Source organism: Lytechinus variegatus, chromosome 8 (genome assembly GCF_018143015.1).
Source record: "Lytechinus variegatus isolate NC3 chromosome 8, Lvar_3.0, whole genome shotgun sequence".
In the NCBI taxonomy this organism is placed as follows: Eukaryota; Metazoa; Echinodermata; class Echinoidea; order Temnopleuroida; family Toxopneustidae; genus Lytechinus; species Lytechinus variegatus.
The window spans coordinates 17,806,550-17,827,128 of record NC_054747.1 but is presented as its reverse complement, the minus strand read 5'-3'; the positions used below and the strand labels follow the sequence as shown (position 1 = coordinate 17,827,128).

The following is a 20,579-nucleotide window of genomic DNA, read 5'->3' as shown; positions in this document are numbered from 1 at the left end:
CTGCTGTCTCACTCTCTCATTTCGTACGTTTTATCTTTCCTTGGCTCACTTTTATCATCCCGTTTCGTTTCCACTCCCTTCCCTTTTTTCTACCGCTCTCTCCAGGGGGGCGTTTCATGAAAGCACTTGTCGGACGTTTTATCCGACAGTTACCATAGTAACAGTGATTCTCAGCCAATCAAAATCAAGAAAAGTTGTCGGATCTGACAACTTGTCGGACAAAAATGTTGATGAAACGCCCCCCCCCCGTCCTTTTTCCACCTTCCTTTTGCTCTTCCTCTCCCTCTCTCCCCCTCCCTCTCTCACGCTTCCTTTGTCCACCCCCCCTCTCTCTCCCTGCACCTCGATCCCTCCCATTCTCTGCTGCTTTACATTTATAAAGCTCATTATAATAACAAATTTGCAACAATAACAGTTAAAAGCTACTGAAACTCTTCAATCTCATTGGCAGATAGTGAATTTGTTAAATAAATTGTGCCTTTGTTTATTATAACAAGTCAATAAAACAGGGGTCCGTTTCATAACACTAGTTTCAAAAACGAATTTACACTAACTGTTAAAAGCTACTGAAATCCTTCAAACTGATTGGCTGATGGTTAATTTGTTATAGAAATCTTGCATTTGTTTTTTATAAAAAGTGTTTATGAAACGGGACCCCGGAGTTGGTTAGCAAATTAAGCTAAACTGAGGTGGGGGGGGGGGACTACAATATTCCAATCTATCAATTCCAAATTCCCAGGACATGACATCCTCTACTGTGTTAGGAGGAAAAAAATAAGCTTTTAAGTAAAATAACACTTTTAGAGAGGGGAAAAATACATTTAGTGACATAGAAATAACTGTGAAGGACTACAGGCCTTCTTGATACATTGCCAGTTTAATTATTAAAACCATATGTATATCCATATCACTGTAAGAACTGTATACTAGATTGATATATCTTTTACAAAAATAAGTTTAATACATCTTTTCAACAAATTTCTAATTACTTTAAAAAAACAAAAGTTTATAAATCATAATTATCAAACTCTAGACATAATATTTGGTGAATAATGATATATTGCACTTCCACACAAATCTCTCATTATAAATAAAATGTTTCATTTAGATAATGAGATGTCCTCTTTTTTTTTAGTGTACTGCCCAACTTCAAACAGTGGGAGCCAGCCAGGCAGGGAGAACTGCTCTCAAGAACAACATGCAACAATGAGAAAGAAATGATGGTTCTTGCGCACCTCCTCCCCAACCAATACAAAAGAAAACTGAAACCACCACATTGCATATCGTCGGCAAAATTATCATGATACATGTTAAACAGTTCAAAGTTGGGGTGGGTCACTGTTAAAATTACATTACCATTGCATATCTTCACGTAGGTGCGAATTCTCAGCATTTTACAAAGCTGGTTTTTAAGGACTACAGGACGAATGATTTAAAGATGAAAAGCAAACAGTTGTATTAAAAACATCTTAACACTATATAGCCCAGGCTAATTTGAAATTGCATATATCAGTCTGAACATACTACCTCAAATTCACAAGGTGGTTTTGAAAACCCACAGTTGATGCAGATTTCCTGTATAAAATCAATTACGCTTAATTTACCTCGTATCGGGCACATGTATAAAAAATGTCCAATACTGATGCGCGCTTTCGTCAGTGTGCCAAATTGACGCCCGTTGCCATGGTTGGATATGCTATTTTATTCATGAGTCCACTCTTCAAACAGTGGACTCATGAATAAAATTTCATGGATAACCATGGCAACAGGCGTCAATTTGGCGACTGTGACATAAGAGCGCATCAGCATTGGAATTTTTTAATATACACTGTAAATTAAGCGTAATTTATACAGGAAATTTGCATGAACCATGGGTTTAACCAATGGTTTTAAAAACACTTTGTGAATTCAGGCCCTAAAGTCTCTGCCAGTGACTTGTGTACAGATACCCCTCTTATTCAGGCATTTATATTGATGCTAATCTTGTGAGAATACCCAGTGCCGGTGCCTGCAGACAAATTTAAGGATCATAATACAACTGTACTTCGGCAAAAGGAATCAAGTTACAAAAGTATAAATTGTTGTAAATGAGCAATGTGTGTTCGCCACTCACATAGGCGTCAATTCAATTGAACAGCATATTTTTATTGATATCTTTCTATAGAACGATCATTTCTTCCCCAGAATATGTCTAAATTTGCAACATACAAAGGGTGATTCAGAAACAACAATAACTCAAATTTGGCTGATGTGTCATTTGCTTCCTTTTGCCAAAGTTGGGCAGAATAGTAGTTAAAGTGATCATTTCACTTTGTTCTGATTTTAAAATTCTCATTTTGGTTCTTGAAAATGGGCTAAACATTAGGCTTATGGTGCGAGAATACCATCCCAAAAGTTTCAAAGTATTACACCTAGAGGATCAATTTTAAACCTTAAAGATGTAAACCAAAGTTTGAAAATAATTGGGAGTTGGTTTCAACGACAATGTGTATACAGTGAACCTGTGCACCACAACACACAAACTCTAGATGAACACAGCATGGCCTACATACAGTGTGTTCAAGGTATACACTAAATGTACAGTGCAGCTAATAGCGTGTGTGTGTAAATAGGAGATACACACAGCAGAAGCCAGTCAACATAGCCAACGGGGGCCGATTGCACGAAAGTGTCTTTCCAAGGACCGTCCTTCGTGTCGCCCATCTTTTATGAAACACCCCGCTATAAGCGGGGTGTTTCTGAAATTTTTAATAAAGAATAAGATTCGTTAGCTTGCTCTTAAATCAAATTTTATACAATTTCATGATATATCATATCATTTTATAAACAAACATTTTGTTAATTTTAACGGACGTATGAAATATGTTTGCAGATGATTTATTTAAAATGCGTTTCACATGGCGCATCATAAAAGATGGGCGACACGAAAGACCGTCCTTGCAAAGACCCTTTTGTGCAATCAGCCCCGGATCTTTTGAATTGGAGTAAACTGGTCATAAGCTGAACCTGTCTACTAGACGGTTCTCAAAATCAAGCTAATAAATTGCTACTTGTATCTAAATTAGAATTTTTCATTCCATACTGTGGTCTGTTTCAGGGTTTTTGAGGACAAATACATGCACTCATACACATGTTTCGTCTCAGTTTGAGAATTTTTTAAATCAGCTGCTCACAAAGTTAAACGATCCCTTTAAGGCTTTAGAGCGACTTTGAGAATTTACTGTATAAGGAATAAAGGAGAGAAGGGTCAAAGCATTTCAAGCTATGAGGGTTCCCATAGAAATTTGAAAACAGAATTCCATGACTTTTCCATGCCTTTATTGCTGCTTTCCATGACTTCCCGTGAGTTATGTAGAATTTGGGATGTCACAAAACTGGGCAAAATGGAAATCGTGAACACCAATTATAATATAGCAGAGTATGAGAGTTGTGAGACATGACAAACTGGAAAGCTGCCATAGCCAAGAGGTAAATGCAATTCAATGGCTTTTCCATGAAATTTCACAGATTTTCCAAATTCCCTGACTTTCCATGACCACAAATTTGTCCAAGATTTTTTCCAGGGTTTTTCCATAACAGTGGGAACCCTGTTAGTTCATACAGATTCATGGGCAAGCTTTTGTATCAATTGCTCTTTCTAAAGGCCAGTGATGAGATCAGTAACCTGCATGATGTTCCTTGACAAGACTCTCTGCAATTTCACTTGCTAAGTCGATCAGCAAGTTGTGAGAGAAATACAAAGTGCAATATTTTTTCTGTACAGATTCGTGGACAAACCTGTATATCAATCCTTGTTCAGACAGGAGCGCTGTATAGTTTGCCTTGTTCAGTATCTCTAATTATTATTTGTCGACACAGAATTTGGATGAGATGTAGCACCGTGGACCTATTCCGTATAGATCCACGGGCCAATATATACATCAATTCTCTGCACATCCAGGTAGATACATGGAATTCGGATGAAATTTACATGAAATGTAGTGCAGTCAAAATATGAACTTATACAGATTCATGGGCCAACATCTGTATCAATTGTTCTTTAAGGAGAGCAGTGGTGAGACCCGGACCCTGGATAGGTTGTCTCGGCGAGTCTCTCTGTAGTTGGTTCTTAACACTATCTTGGTTGATCTGTAGAGCCTGTAGAAGATTCAGCGCCCTGTGATTAAAAGAAAAAGGGATAAGTGCAGAATTAACAAACAATGCATTTTAAAGGGGAAGTTCACTCTGATAAGAAAATCGTTAAATGGATGTTCCAGGCTGGAAATATTTAATCTCCATAAAAAAGAATAAAATTCACAGAGCAAAATGCTGAAAATATAAGTACAAGTTATAGAAATTTAGAAACTTGCATTAGTTCTGGTTAAACCGTTCGAGGCATGTCTTTATGAATATTCATTTTAGTGGGCTAATGATGTCATATTCCCACTTGTTCTTTTGTATTTTGTTGTATGAAATTAGGTTTATTCAAAAATTTTCTACCAAGAACTATTAAAAATAATTGGATTGACACCTGATAAAGTGCATTAGTTATTTACTGCCGCTGCCGCAACATGTTTCATCATAATGGAGACACATTATTTACACATGTATGAAAAAAGTAAACAAATTAAGATTTCATGTAATAACATAAGAAATAGGAAAGTGGGGATATGACATCATCAGCCCACCTAATGAATATTCATGATGTTGTGCAAATGATTGTTTTCACAAAAAATTGATAAACTTTAAAAATCAATAACTTCATTATTTGTTATCCGATTTTGATGAAATTTTCACCATTTTCCTCTGTGAATTATTGCTCTATTTATTTAGATATGAATATTTTTAGCCAGATATTCCCTTTAAATCAGCAGAAAAAATTATTTAAAAATATTGGTGAAGGTTTGAGGAAACCCATTTTAAATTGAAAAAGTTATTAGAATTTTGAGCTTTTTATTTGTGATGTCATAAATGAGCAGCTGCCCTATATGTTATATAATATAAAAAATGCAATTTCATTTTTAAATGGTTCGTGATGACCCTTATTTTTCATTTGCTTTTTAGGAACCAGAGTGAAATTATTTGTGTATTGATATAGGCCTACTGAAGGTACAATAAAAATCATTTTCAATTTTCTGAGAAAATGACATTTCATTCAGCGATTTTTTTACCATACGATAAGTAGGAAAGCTGAATGCATATGACGTCAAAAATCAAATAGTCAACAGTCAAATAACTTTTTAAAGATTTTTGATGGATTTTCCTCATTATTTTCCTTGCTATTATTACGATAAACTTTTTGTCAGGTTGAACTTCCCCTTTAAATCTAATACAAACAAGCAAGCAGACTTGTATAGCTCCACCTAAAGTCCTCAAATACTCAAATCTGGCCAGGTTCTATACCCATAATGCATCATTCTGAGCAGTGTAGTCTTGTAATATAGACCCAATGAAATAACACACTAATTCACTACTCAATAAATTCACACCGCAATAATTATATACCAGGTAGCCAGTAGCATACCTAGGATTTTCCACGGGGGGGGGGGGTGTGCAGAAAGAACCATCCCCCGAAAAATTTGAAAAGAAAAAAAAGAAAAAAAAAAGGTCTTCAATCATAAGTAAAGGATTTCGTACCAGAAAAAAAAATGACAAGCAAAAAAAAAAAAAAAGGTCTTCAACCTTGTCAGGAGGGGCAAAATAGGTATTCAAACTTGTCAGGGGGGGCGCAACAAAGGTTTTCAGGCTCGTCAGGGGAGCAGGGATACGTCCTTTGCATGGGTTGTGCCTCGTCTTAAGTTCCTCTATACAAATGAAGTTACATGTACAAGCTAATTTATTTTCTATAAACAGCTATCTCAACAGCTATGTATCAGGACTAGATATTAATAACACACAATTAGTGTTGGACAATGCACTCCCCTTTTAAAGATAAATTCCAGTTTTGGTAACGATCTCAAAATGACTTTTTACTGAATCTAATATTGTGACCACCCAAGTGTCTGTTTGTATGAATAAAAAATATGTGCCAAAGGATTCTGGAAGAAATCGTGTAATTGCTGAGAAATAAGCAAAATAAGCGCCGATTCGGTCACTTCCGTCGGGTCTTTATTCCAGCAATAATTATACACTGTCCCATGTGTGCCTATCTGTGTTGGTGATCTTCAGTGTGAACGTTTTTCAGCGTAGATTTCAAGATTCACAAAGTTCAGTTTATGTAACTGTACCAGATCTAGATCCTCGATGATATTCTGACAATTTAGCCATGTTTTACTGACTTCTCATGAAATCAGTGTTTACTGCAACTACTGGAATTTCTCTTTAATCGATTATGCTGCTGAGAAAGTGACAGCTCAAGCTAAGGCTAGATTACTAGTAAACACAATTGTGCCATGTTTTCATTGACAAAAATGCAATATAATTCCAGCTAACAGTATCATTAAACTTAATCTTTCATCAACTACAAGGTTACATGAAAATTTAGCCCCAAATTACATAAAATTGTGACTTACGAAATTGATGGTGGCAAACAATCCCATAGTCGTTGGCTGTGTTCCTGGAGGGCGGTAGAGTCCTGTGCAGTAAAATAATGGAAAGCTATTAAAATAAACTAAAACAATGACAATGATGATTGTTTTTTTATTGAAAACTATAAAAAAGTGATAAGAAAGCTTTCATAATTTTTTGTTTGGAATTTGAGAGTAAAATTTTCTGGTAACTTGATGCCTTTCAATATATTTTGTGTAAAACAATCTATGTAATAAATATGTATTCTGTTTCTACATCTGTTCGCTGAAAGTAACAACTTATATTTTTCCCCATTGGGAGCCTAATTTTTTACAAGCTCTGCTTTTTATTTAGGCCTCTCACTTTTTTACATTTTGTAGTGTACCTTAGGTAGCTTGTCAAAAGTCCATGCACCGTTCTTCATCGTTCTTCCCGCATCCGGGTTTTCGCTTCGGCTTTCCCGCCCAACGTTCCCTTGTCTTCAAAGGAACGGCCGCCATCAAAGGCCCTTTAATGCCACCGTTCTTTTGTTCGTCTTTCCTGCAAGTCATAATTTCTGTCGAAAGGCCGAAGAATCTATTCTAAATAGCTCCCTCTACGACCAAAACAAATGTGTGCCTTCATCATGTTCATATTGACTGTCGGATCGAGGGTCTCACGGGCCTAATTACTAGTGGTAGGCCATAGATATTCATTCGAGCCAACCCATTGCTATTTTTTTTATTTTGATATGGCTGATTGACAAAGTGTATGCATATGATTGTACATCTAACACTGATTCTATTTTTGGTAATTACTGAACTTCCTTTTCCCTAATTGGGAAGAAATATCACCAATTTTGGACTATATTTTGACTGGCGGAAGGATTAGGGCCATTTTGCTGTTTGAGTTGATGAATCTGCTCCCCCCGACGGTGTCTTCAAACACGCCAATTTATTTTTGAAATGAGCCGGTCGAGGGACCCTTTTCTGGTCAGATATGGATTGCCAGATATAAATCCTATCCACTGGTAGTAAACATTCGACCCCCGAATTTCATCCTTATTTTTTATGAATTTTTTAAAGTGCCAATTTAACACATGAGTCTATGGGGAATGAATTAGGCCTGTGAGACCCGAGAGTTCGGGTCACTGTTCTGAATTGTGGTTCGCATCTATCGGGTGCATTAATAAAGCCACGGTAGCTTAAAAAAAAATCACGCATGTGTCAAAAATCGTTACTGATCTTTCGAATTTGCTGCAATAACCATGAAAACCTCTTTTTTTTGCAATTGGAAGACAGTCAATTCATGTTTTAGGTGGGAAAATAAGATTCCACATATTTTCGTTTCGTAGGCCCAAGCCATTCGTAGAATTCACGTCGATTTGGAATATTAATTATTACTCGCATCTCAAACAGGTGTCGAGAACGCCCCCCCCCAAAAAAAAAAAAAAAAACAGAAGGAAATAGAATGATAAAATAAATATGACCGGAACAGCTTAGCGCTATTAGGCATAGAAAGATAAAAGATTTACAAAGATTTATTAGAAACTGTTTTAAATAGTTTTTTCATATTTTTGACGGGCAACCATTTCCCCAGGATAACATATTGTCTCTTAATTTTCTTTATCTCCATGGAGGGGAAACAGAGAGAAATAAGAAAATAATATTGGGATGGAATAAGAGGAAGGGTGAAAAAATGGAGGAAATACAGTTGAAAGAGTGGAAAAAACTCGGAAATTTGAGAGGGGTTCTCCCGATTTCTGCCTCTGCATCGAAATCAATATTCATGAGAAAGCAGAGTTGTGTCCTCGCAGAAACCGTGATCAGGTGGGGGTGAAATTATTTTATGACTTGCGTCTTCGGAATGAGAGTACGCATGCGCGTGGACTGGATATTTACGAAATTGTGGTCGTCTATTTCGAAAATTGTATGCCATGAATGAATCAGCATCCTCAAACTTCCTGTACCCTTCTACCACTGGGGATTTAGGGGGGGAGTCGCCCTTGCCCCCTTCCATTATGAGAGGCACAATTAGAATTTGTAATGCAAAATGCAGCCAAAACAGAAGAGTGCCACCCCCCCTAAAAGCGGAACCTTTTTTCCCCTGTCATGGATCCTCCCCTGACCTTTAGACATTATGTTGTATAGATCCGATTCTTGGTTGGATTTACATTTACAAAGCCCCCCCCCTATTGGCGGAGCAAAAAAAAGGGAAAGAAAGAAAAAAGAGAGGAGAAAAAAAGAAGAGGAAAACATAAGAGGAGGAAGGCGAGTGAATAAGATGATGCGAAGACTTATTAAATAATTTTAATAATCACTACGCCACTGGGACAACCAATTCAAAGAAATAATTAAATATCAACCTTGGGCGGCCGATCGGGGAAAATATGGGTGAAAAAAAATCACCCCCCCCTATTGGCGGAGGCTGGATCCGCCCCTGATTTAGATTTACATTTTATTCACCCTATCGATCCCCTCTCGGGGTATGAGAGTACAACATAAAAACAACATATAACAGACTAAAGTATAACTTCATTTAATTGGTTTAACGTATTAAACGTAATGTTCGGAATTGAAGATAAATACCAACTGTGGTAACGATCTGAAAATTTGTTCGATCAGAATCCAATGAAATTTACCAACGAAGTGTTTGTATAAATGAAAAATATTTGCCAAATAGCCCTGTGAAAGAAAGTCGTAAAAGTGCTGAGAAATGAGCGATATAAGCACAGAATTCCATCAAATGTCAGGTATTTTTCGAGGCAATGTTATAATACACTGTCCCACGTATGCTTTTCTGTTTTAGTGATCAGAATTATCGATATTGAGCGGCGATTTCATTATTCTACAAAGATAAGTGTATATTAATGTACTAGGTCTAGATTTATGATGAATATGTCGTATCGAAATCGTCATGTAATCATATTTGAAATTGCGCCTGATACGTTGTGCTGTACATGGTCTATATCCTCCCATAGTTATCGATATCGTCATCACCGCTGTTACTATCGCAATCATCATCGCTTCGTGCTCGCACTATTTAGATTAGGCTTGTGAGATTATTTTACATATATTTTTTACATTTGATTTAAAAGAATAAAGCTTAAAAGTGACACTATTTGGTTTACATATTATGAAGCGCCTTCTCATATTCCAATTTTACCTTAAACGTAAGTATTTTATTTTCGAACGAAATCTATAAAAAGGGTGCAGTTAGGCTCTCATTTTGATTCCAAATAGTCTCATAATTGGGATTAGTTGCAAACACGGTTTTCGAATAGAAGGCACATCGGGGAACATCAAAGTATCAAGACAGTCACCCGCGCTGACAAAGTGATAATCTCCCCTTGACATACCCCTACCAATCAAGAGGTCATCTTTCTATTGAAATCCGCAACCCGTCAGACCACCTCTATGTTCAAGAATATACGTTAATCTCCCCAATCAAGAATGGGGTAATTTAAATCTACCTTGTCAATGGGGTAAGCCTTTAAATACAGCTTGCAATGCGCTGGCCCATGTCATTTTCAACGTCCGGCTTTCGGGGAATTAAAATGAGCATCAAATGGGTAGTTTTCTTGTTCTCGTTTTGTCCCCATACTAGAACCTTGATTTTGTTTCTTTTCGTAATGTGATTTTGATATGGTTTCCATTATATTTCTTAACATTTCGACATTTAATGTAGTTTAATGCTTGCCTTTATAAAGAGCAATATTACATAAAACCTATTTGGCGAAGCAGATTATAACATAACGTTCGACTGATATTTTATCAACACATTTTTGATTAACCATGTAACTTCCCTCTTTATAGGTCTACTCTTAATGTGAACATTTGAGTTATATTTATTGCCTACCAACTCTCTGTTTACCAGGCTAAAGTGAAGGTCCTCATTTGTGTATGAACGACATGTTCTCATTAAAATACATGTTGTGAGTTTCAAATAAAGGGGGCACACTTGTGTAAAAATGGCATATTTACATTAACAAATTTGATAAAGGCTCTCAAAGGGGGGGGGAGGGGCACACGGACCGGATGATCCCCCCCCCCGGGATTCACTACATAACTGTACCCTCTGATGTGCAGAATATAGACCCCCGTATAGACCCACTGACTTCTTTTAGTAGAGGTCACAAAATAGAACACAATACTTTTGAGAGCCCAACTATTGTTCAAAATAAATACGGCGCTGATTGTATTGTGTTACTCCGGCAGGATCCGCACCAGCATGCACTCCATTCTTGTTGATCTAGTATGCTAAATACCTCGGTCACATTTGTTCTAAGGCGAGTAGAAAACAGTCATTTTAACAGTTTTTGGACCTGCTAAATATAGGTTTTAATAAAATGAATAAAACGGCTGTTTTCGACTCGCTGTATGGCCGCCGTAGAGCAAATGTGACCGAGGTATTACCATTTTCTGTACGTTAATTTATTTTTTGGTGCATATTTAAATATGCAAGCTATACAGAATGCAGCTATACGATTAACAGGTGAAGTACAAAGTTGGAAGGGAAACTAGGCCAAAGAGGCTTTCGTATTACTAACTTTACGTCGGTAAATTATGTTTACCTTAGACACTGGGAATCTAATTCGCAATAATTTGACATACACACATTGCAGATTAATTTAAATATTTGATAGGAAGAAGAAACCAACGGCAATATACACGTATTGTTCAAGTCAAACGTGAAGGTTAAAAAAGAGAAGGTATAGAAAAGTTTTAGAAAAATTCAAAGGAAGAAATAAAGTTGGATGAAAAAGGAACCATCAGAATTAAGTTGACAAAATTGAATATTACAAGTAGAACAGGAAAATTGAAAGAAATAATTAAGTCCCCTCCCCCCAGCGGACTGGTTTGAAGGGGTGGGGTCACCATGCATGAAATCATGGTACTTGTTGAGGCCTCAGCGCCAGACCCCCCTTCGGTTATGTGGCTCCAGGATGGTTATCAAGAACACTAGGTCACAGAGCACTCTAGATCACAGGGGAAATTTATATAAGAGAATAAAGACGGATCCCAGGTAAAGATTTTATAGATTTTCCTGTCCAATATCATGTCGGAGTCACTTAAATGTGTTAATTTGCATTTTCATTCACGCGATATTTTTCATCGGTCATTAAAGAGTAGAATGTGATTAATAGAAGACGCTATAATTCCTTTATAAACACTCAACTCTATTCATGGTCAAGACTACCTCAACTTTGATAATTTCAATATTCATTTTTAAGTGCTTTTGATTTCGTTCGAAGGTAAAGATGTTTGTAATGGTTTTAAAAAGTAACGAAAGTACCTTTTGTTTTGAATTTCGGGCAAATAAAGTCAAGAATTGTGCATTTAAGCTACAATGACCGATATGACAGCTTGAGCATCCAATTTATTTTTTAAAGTTCAAATAAATTATATTCTATTCGTTTGTTTTGCACGGCATCTGTATTATGTGTGAATATATAAGTTTCTAGAATTCAAATGTTTAAACAAATGCAGTGGCGTACCTAGGATTTTCCACAAGGGGGGGGGGGGCAAAATCGCCCAAAAAGAGTCCTCAAAAAAGGACATTTCACAGCAAAAACAAATTGACAAGAGGGCTAAATTAAACATAGACCTATGTTAAGCTCAAATTTGAATTTCAACGCTGCCCTTAGTTTTCAGCCTTTTTTCCACAAAAAAACGTTTGCATTTTATGTTTTTAGTGTTTTTTTTCACAGTAGCGTTTCAGTGTATTGCTTTAAACGTCATCATTTTGGGACCCAGGTATGATTTATATTGCATCTTTTGCGTGGGGTTTTGCATTTCGTTTACTTAGATGTTAAGGTCAATTCCATATCTTTCCTTTTCACCCGACAATGCTGACTGTGCGGGCTCAGTGTGATGAAAAAAATCTTACCCTCGCCTGAACACTTACTTTCAGAAATTCAATTTCTTAACGGTATGTTCTTCAAAATAAAACAACATGCTCGTGCTAAAGGGCTAAAGCTTAATTGTTCTATTAAAGAAATGAAATCTAAATCTTATTGAATTTTGTCATATACTGAAACCCGAAACGAAAAATTATCAAAAAAATGTGAAAGCGTAACTTTTGAAAATGTATACCCCACTGAACTACGCACACCGATACAAGGACACAACGATATCCAGATCAGTGACTAGAGATCGCTCGTTTAATAGTTTGCCTAAGACGTCGATATCGTGGACATAGAGGGCGCTCATGCAGAAACATCTTATCGGAGAGCCAACCGGGGGTGTCAAAAGAAAAAATAAAAGCGCACGCTTCCGTTTTCGCTGCAAAAGGGAACGCTGTCGTCTTAAATGGCAAGAGCACTGACCCGTAGGAAAGAAAAATGGACAATGGCACGCTGAGCGGGTTCGCCGCAGAATATAAAGGTAAAAACGCACGCACACCTTTGACAAGCCGCCTTATGCTTAAATACTTATGTTAGATACTCAATTTTATCATTGATACACTATGTTTATGAATACATTTGTTATGTATCTTATATTTGTTTTAAAAGTGGAATCAATAAATGAATGAAATAAAATACAATTTTTGGCGGTTCTTCATTTATTGAAAAATCAAGTGTACAACATTCTTCGTACGATTTATAAGGTGATCAAAAACACTGAATCGCAGAGGAATGGAGTCTTTATCTCAACTTACCAGTAGCATTGCACACTGGAGGACGTAGAAGAGCTCGCGATGTGATTGGCTGTCCTGGGGCATGTGACCTTCGACAACGTGTATTGCATCTTCCCAGAGGGTATGTGAGAGGAGAAGCTGAAGGGCTTTCATTGGTCCATGGCTCTTATCACTTGTATAGAGAGAATAAGATGAAGAGAGGGTGTGTGTTTGTGTGTGTGTGTGTGTGTAATGAGCAGTGTTATCGGCTCCATGACATTCACTACTGCATTGATGGCTCCTCCCAAATATCCACACTCTACGCTCTACATGAAACCTGGACTTAAAAAACCTAACATTGCTTGTGTGTGTGTATTTGAGTTTTGTCAGATGTGTATCATTCAGATATGATTATAATTTACGTCTGGGACCAACCTTTAACGTCACCATCTGAAAGACATGACCAGGGCTCGAACCTCTGCATCAATTTGTAACTTCCCGACATAGCTTGGATTAAAAGCGCACACCACAATGCCAACTTAATCCTACTCTGTAAATGATAATTCTAAAAATCCGCATTTAAATAGCGCTGAACACATCGAACGGCGTCTCTAAGCGCTTTACAGATATAGTATCACCCCGGTCATCGGATCCTTGCATGTCAGCATACAATGTATACACCTTCTCCATGCCCTGGGGAGCATTCCAACAAGAGTTCCAAGACTCCATTGCTAGGCATACTACGTATGCTTTTGCATCCTACAGGGTATCTATTTAACACCTGGGTGGAGAGTGACAAATTGTGGATTGACACCTTGCCAATGGACGAAAGGCCATGGTGGGATTCAAACACGCGACCCTCTGATTACAAAGCGAGAGTCAGAACCGCTACACCACAGCGCTTTACAGATGAGGCAAAAAACGTAACTCATCTTACATCTTCAGAGAACTTAGCAAAAGAGCAAACATGGCAAGAGCAAATGTTGCATTGCCATGTTATTCATAGAGCTTAATACTTTCCATCACTCATTTCTAATCAGCACTCACCTCAATATCGCACGCACGAAACTTGTACATATTCTATTCTGACGAACTAAAAAAATATACTATGAATGTTACCTGCCAATATAAAATTGTGGTTTCAGCATGACAATCTTACTGTTCAAACCTGAACCCTAATAACTAAAAGGGGGAGGCGATTCGGCTCTCTTACATTTTTAAAATATAAATCATATGATAGCTTTAGTTTAATGTGGACAAATAATAGAAGCTTTCCCAATTGTAAATCCCCCTTACCTCGAAATCCTGTCATCTATGCAGTGGCTCCTTTATGACTGTTGGATATCACAGATTATATCATACATAATTTCTTCTAAAAAATGAATTGAGTACCTCTCCAATTCAAAAAATGGAAAGGGTCATTTGCATAGCATTGCTCTAGAGTTAATTATGAAATGGCTATATACCTGTCATATTTTCATAACAAATACTATTTTTTAAATGGTTGACAACTCTTTATCTGTGTAATATAAACTCACCTGTCTTGAATGAGTTGTGCTTTTGCTCTGATAGCCTCCTTGGTGTCAGAAGATTCAGTTGGGTCTGGAAGAACATCTAGCACCATCCCACTCACAGATAACTACGGGAAAGAAGTTTTATACCAAAAGTGGTGTTTCGTTTATTAAAGGTCAAGTCCACCTCAGAAAAAAGTTGAATTGAATCAATATCGAAAAATCAGACAAGCACAATGCTGAAAATTTCATCAAAATCGGATGTAAAATAAGAAAGTTATGACATTTCAAAGTTTCGCTTATTTTTAACAAAATAGTTATATGAACGAGCCAGTTACATGTACATCCAAATGAGAGAGTCGATGATGTCACTCGCTCACTATTTCTTTTGTTTTTTATTGTTTGAATTATACAATATTTCAATTTTTACAAATTTGACGATTAGGACCTCCTTGCCTGAAGCACAAAATGTTAGAATAATAAAATTCCACGTGTTCAGGGAGGAATGAAACTTCATTTCACATGACAATGACGAGAAAATAAAAGTATTTCATATTTCATATAATAAAATACAAAGAAATAGTGAGTGAGTGATGTCATCAGTTCCTCATTTGTTTTGTGAAATGAAGCGAAACTTTAAAATGCCCAAACTTTCTTATTTTACATCCGATTTTGATGAAATTTTCAGTGTTAAGCTTGTTGAATTTTTCTCTTTTTATTCAAATCAAATTTTTATTGGGGTGGACTTGTCCTTTAAGCTTGTGAAGTAACATCTAACTTCCAACAGGTAGTTATTGCTTAACTTGTGATTCATAATTTACTTGGTGACCATCAGGTCACAGTGATTAAGTTTGCACTCCTCTTCCCTGGCCACCAACTGATACACTGGGCAAAATGCAATCAAATATTGCATGTACCTGTATAAGTTTTTATGTCATTTTATGTAATGACTGATATTGCTTTTGTAATCTTGAATATGTATGAAGTGCAGATTAAATAATTAATAAATAAAATAAATGATTGGCCCATATTCTCGATAAGAGGTTTCAATTGTACCCATGGTACAAAACCATGGTTTATGCCAAATTTCTTAGTATTAAGCGCTCTTTGCCAAAAGCACACACATAATTAGATTTTTCTTAGTGTATGCAATGAAATAATTAGCATGATTATGTACAAAAATCTGCATTAGTCCATGGTTTGCACCATGGTACAATTGAAACTTCTTTCGAAAACGGGCCATTAAGTTTGATGTTTGATAATAATGGAAGTTCAAACGGGTTTCAACTGGTTTAAGTTAAATACGCAGTATCAAAGATTATGCAATGGGCTACATGCATAGGGCAGGTGGGGGAGGTCCATCCAGGTCTTGCCCCCCCCCCCTGCATTTCATCGCTTATGCAAATTTATTCATACATTTGCAAGAGATAAGACATTGACATTAAATCAAGAAATAAAGATTCGTAAGCCCGCATTCTGAACTTGGGTTTAAATTAAACCCTGGTTTAAAGTTGTGGTTTAACTATGGAGAGCCAATTGGAGCACAAATCCCTAACAGTACACATTCAATATATTACCCGGTAACTCATATGACATCCAAATCATTCATAATTGTCTGGAAATGATAACTGAAGTATTTTCCTTCATTATGAAAGCAAAGGAAACAAATAGTAAACATAAGAAATATACAATATAAACAGAATTTTTGAACTTTTGGCTCCCCATAATTTTAGCACGGAGTTACACCATGGTCTAAAAGTTAAACCTGACTTCAGAATAAATAAACAAATAAATAAAAGTTACATTTATATAGCGCATTATATTAACATTTCAATGCGCTTTACATTAACAAATTAATATACATGTATATAATACTTTACAAAAATCTGAGTTCAAAATAATTATATACATTACTATAGCATGTTCTGGTATTATTACATCAATTCAAATTTAATCTATTCATTTAAGTAGGGCTAAGGTGAAAATTTTACCCCCTATCATTGAATACACAAAAATTACTTAAATGTATGCGTCATAATAATAATGAAATTTAAATAACTTAAGTACCACATAATAAATATATTAAGAAATTATAGAAGAATTAAACAGAAATACGGGCCATAGTGTCAGTCCCTGCAGATTTTGTGGGTTTTGGGGCAAATCTCCTGTGAAAAGAATATGATATTCGATACAAAAATAATGATATTGGAAAAATATAATTGGTTTAGCACTTCTCTGATCTTCCATGCAACGATTGTTACTCACCCCGTGTCTTTTTCTGGTGAATGCTGACATATCAGAAGCTGTATTGTGTAACTCTTGAAAGAATCTCACCACATCCACCTATGCATACGGTAATGATAATACGAACAGAAGTAGAGATGCATGTAATGTAATGATGATATTCCACTGTGCTTTCTTAGTACCAGAATGACGTATATGCTTCTATCGTATATTGTGACCATTGATGTGAAATGAGAACCAGCCATGGCGTAATTTCCTTCAGCATGAAACTGATCCACAATGTGCTGCACTCAACCCAGGTGAGGTAAATGGGTACCGGCAGGAAGTAATTCCTTAAAAAGCTGTGTGCGCTATGAACGCCTAGCTTAGCCGGGTAATGTAGGAGTGCCTTGAGCACCTAACAAGGTGGATATGTGCACAATATAAATATACTATATTATATTATTATTATTCTACAGCGTCATCAGATTATGTGAGTGGAATAAGGCCTTATATGGACATGTTCAAGAATTTAGACAATACGTTACCACATTTGATCCTTTTTATTCGAAATTTGAAGAATAATATGATTAATGTATTCATATCTGACACTGAACATATGAGTAGAGCATTGCGGGCCAGTGAATTAGTCTTTGGACTTTGAAACAGAGGGTCGTGTGTTCAAATCCCAGTTCGAATCCCATGATTCCCTTCAGCAAGAAATTGATCCGCATTGTGCTGCACTCAACCCAGGTGAGGTACATGTAACTGGGTACCCACAGGAATTTATTCCTTGAAATGCTTCTGTGTCGTAAAAGGCTGCAGGCTAAAGCCAGGCCATTGCTACATGTATATTCTATTCAACTTACCAATTTCAGAGGCTGATGGACGTACAAAAGCCGGCAAAATATCTTCAAGAATCTTGCGCCCTCTTCTGTCTCGGGATTGCATAATGACCAGTGTTTGAGTACTTCTGTCGGCCTCTCTTGTTCCCCATTAACACCTTTAAAAGAGAACAATTCGTTTTGGGATGAGTTTAAATCACGCTTCATTTTCGGTAATCTGCAGTCCAACCATTAATCAACTTTTTCAATTCAATCTATAAATGCAAGTTTTATTTCACATCTCTCATTAAAAAGAATATTTATTTTTAAACAGCATTTACAATATAAATTAACATAGAATAGAAAACCACTCAGCATTTATATTATTAAACAGCAAAAAAAGGAAAACTACATAAGTTTGAAACATTCAAACATGGAACATGTTCTAAGGTGCTAGGTCAGTTACATGGTCAATTTAGCACAAGAAATGGTCACCAGTCAACACGTTTGTCCTTCAATTTATGACCAATTAAAACTCACCACATTCCATTGCTTGTTCTAAATCCAGCTCTTTGATAAGACCTTCTAGAAGCTTCTCAGGGTTGAGATTGGAAAGAAGCTCTAGTTTACTAAGCCTGAGTCCTGTATAAATGAAAAATATGATATAATAAAATAAATAATAATATAGGATTTGTATAGCGCACGTATTCACCTTGCTAGGTGCTCAAGGCACTCCTATATTACCCTAAAGCTAGTCTACCGATTCTGGTACGCACAGCTTTTTGAGGAATTACTTCCTGCCGGTACCCATTTACCTCACCTGGGTCAAGTGCAGCACAGTGTGGATAAATTTCTTGCTGAAGGAAAACACGCCATGGCTAGGATACGAACCCACGAAAGGTTCAAAAGGCTAGAGTCAGAACCACTAGACCACAATGCACCCACTATTCAACAACATTCAGAGACCAATTTGGGTATCGGTAGGAAACAACGGTCATTGTGGTTGGTTTAGCAAGTTTGCGCCTAACAGGCTGCTTGGAATGCTATGAATCCAGTGACCGGGTAATAATTGTGAAGCACTTTGATTGATAAAGCGCTGCATAAATGCCAATTATTATTATTATTATTATTATGGAGCATTGTGGCCCAGTGGATTAGTCTTCGGACTTTGAAACAGAGGGAAGTGGGTTCGAATCCCAGCCATGGCGTAATTTCCTTCAGCAAGAAACTGATCCACAATGTGCTGCACTCAACCCAGGTGAGGTAAATGGGTACCGGTAGGAAGTAATTCCTTAAGAAGCTGTGTGCGCTATGAACGCCTAGCTTAGCCGGGTAATATAGGAGCGCCTTGAGCACCTAACAAGGTGGATATGTGCGCAATATAACTATCCTATATTATTATTATTATTATTATAAATTTGATAGAAACTGGTTCCATTGGAGATAGATTGATCGCCAGTATGATCATAGATCTAGATCTGGTACAATTACATCAAAGGTGCTCATAAAGCTAGGTATAACTAGCATGTGTTAGGTGCTAAATAAGTTGGCTATAATAATGTACATTTAGCACAAGACAGGGTCACCATTGGTTCATAAAGTCATTCATAGCTTGCACTCCAAAATCATTATTTTTGCTAAAAAGGGTGAATACTAAAGTGACCAAAATACCATCTCAATTCTTTGCCCTTTACTACTAATTTTTACAGTCAATCTCCCAAGGAGATGAAGCAAATGTTGATTCGTTGGTAACAGATACATGTGTCTTGAAAGTGTCTGCAATTATTTGATTTCCTTTTCTTTCTGGTTGTTTTTTTTAATCAATATAGCTATATTCATATATATGTACAACAAACATCAAAGATAACGGTTTTTAAAATAACATGTAGACCCTTTGTACTGTTAAACTATGGCCAAAATTCTGAAATCCGGTTTTTCAGGGGAGGCCATGGTCTAACTCTGCGCTAAAATCATGGCAAGTTGAAACGTCATAATTTTGTCAACATTGTATGTTTTTTTATGACCACTGGGCTCTTTTATCATACTACAATGGTGGAGAAAACTGATTCAGATACTATTCCTAGACAAGTTATGAATGATCTGAGTAAGAGATGAGCTAATAGATCAAAATTGTACTGTTAATGATTTGTGTCACCATTGGCTATCCATAGTTAAACTACAACTTCAGTCCAGATTTTGAATAGAATCTGTGTTCAGAATATGGGCCTATGTGGGGGCGTTGTGGTCTAGTGGTGAAGAATCTTGTCTTTCAATCAGAGGGACGTAGGTTCGGATCCCAGCCATGGCATGTTTTCCTTCTGCAAGAAATTTATTCAAATTGTGCTGCACTCAATCCAGGTGAGGTGAATTGGTACCCGGCAGGATTGATTCCTTGAATGCACCAAGCACCTTTAGCAGATGGAGCTACAGCCGTGGTAATATATAGTGCGCCAGTGAATAGGCAACTACATAATCCGCGCCTCATAAATACTATATATAAGTATTATTATCATTATTAATAAGCATCACTCACCTGCTGGAATAACTGAGGTCATATCAAGAGCTTCCTTTATCTGAGATGACAGGGTCAAACCACCTGACGATTTGATCTCCCCCTAAGAAATAAGGACAAAAGAAAAATAACACAAAAGGATCATGAATGTACTGTATAATGAAAATGATTTATGTGTCATCATGAACCTGTGGATAAGTCTCCGAAATTTGAAACAGAGGATCGTGAGTTCAAATCCCAGCCATAGCATAACTTCATTCAGCAAGAAATCTCAAAATCATTTTTTTTTCTAGACAGATCAGAAAAAATGTAATATGGCAATGCTGGCAACCTTATATCGTGTAAACCTAATTCTTAATACCTATTGGTGACTATTTCTATGCAAATGAAGGTTGCTACTTATGCCATACCTCCAAAATCAAGCCT

The 20,579-nt window shown here is 36.7% G+C and overlaps 1 protein-coding gene across 1 annotated transcript in view; it reads right to left on the bottom strand.

The window, feature by feature from the left end:
* Nucleotides 1–3,521: 3,521 nt before the first annotated feature.
* The window catches only part of LOC121420086, a 35,061-nt gene continuing 18,003 nt past the window's right edge, over nt 3,522–20,579 (bottom strand). Inside the window, exons 12-19 of the mRNA XM_041614619.1 lie at nt 20,175–20,256; nt 18,182–18,283; nt 17,687–17,820; nt 16,860–16,937; nt 14,622–14,722; nt 13,126–13,276; nt 6,492–6,553; nt 3,522–4,156 (exon numbers count right to left, since the gene is read on the bottom strand). Coding sequence (XP_041470553.1) covers nt 4,000–4,156; nt 6,492–6,553; nt 13,126–13,276; nt 14,622–14,722; nt 16,860–16,937; nt 17,687–17,820; nt 18,182–18,283; nt 20,175–20,256 — 867 coding nt within the window. The 3' untranslated portion in view covers nt 3,522–3,999. The remainder of the gene's footprint in view (nt 4,157–6,491; nt 6,554–13,125; nt 13,277–14,621; nt 14,723–16,859; nt 16,938–17,686; nt 17,821–18,181; nt 18,284–20,174; nt 20,257–20,579) is intronic.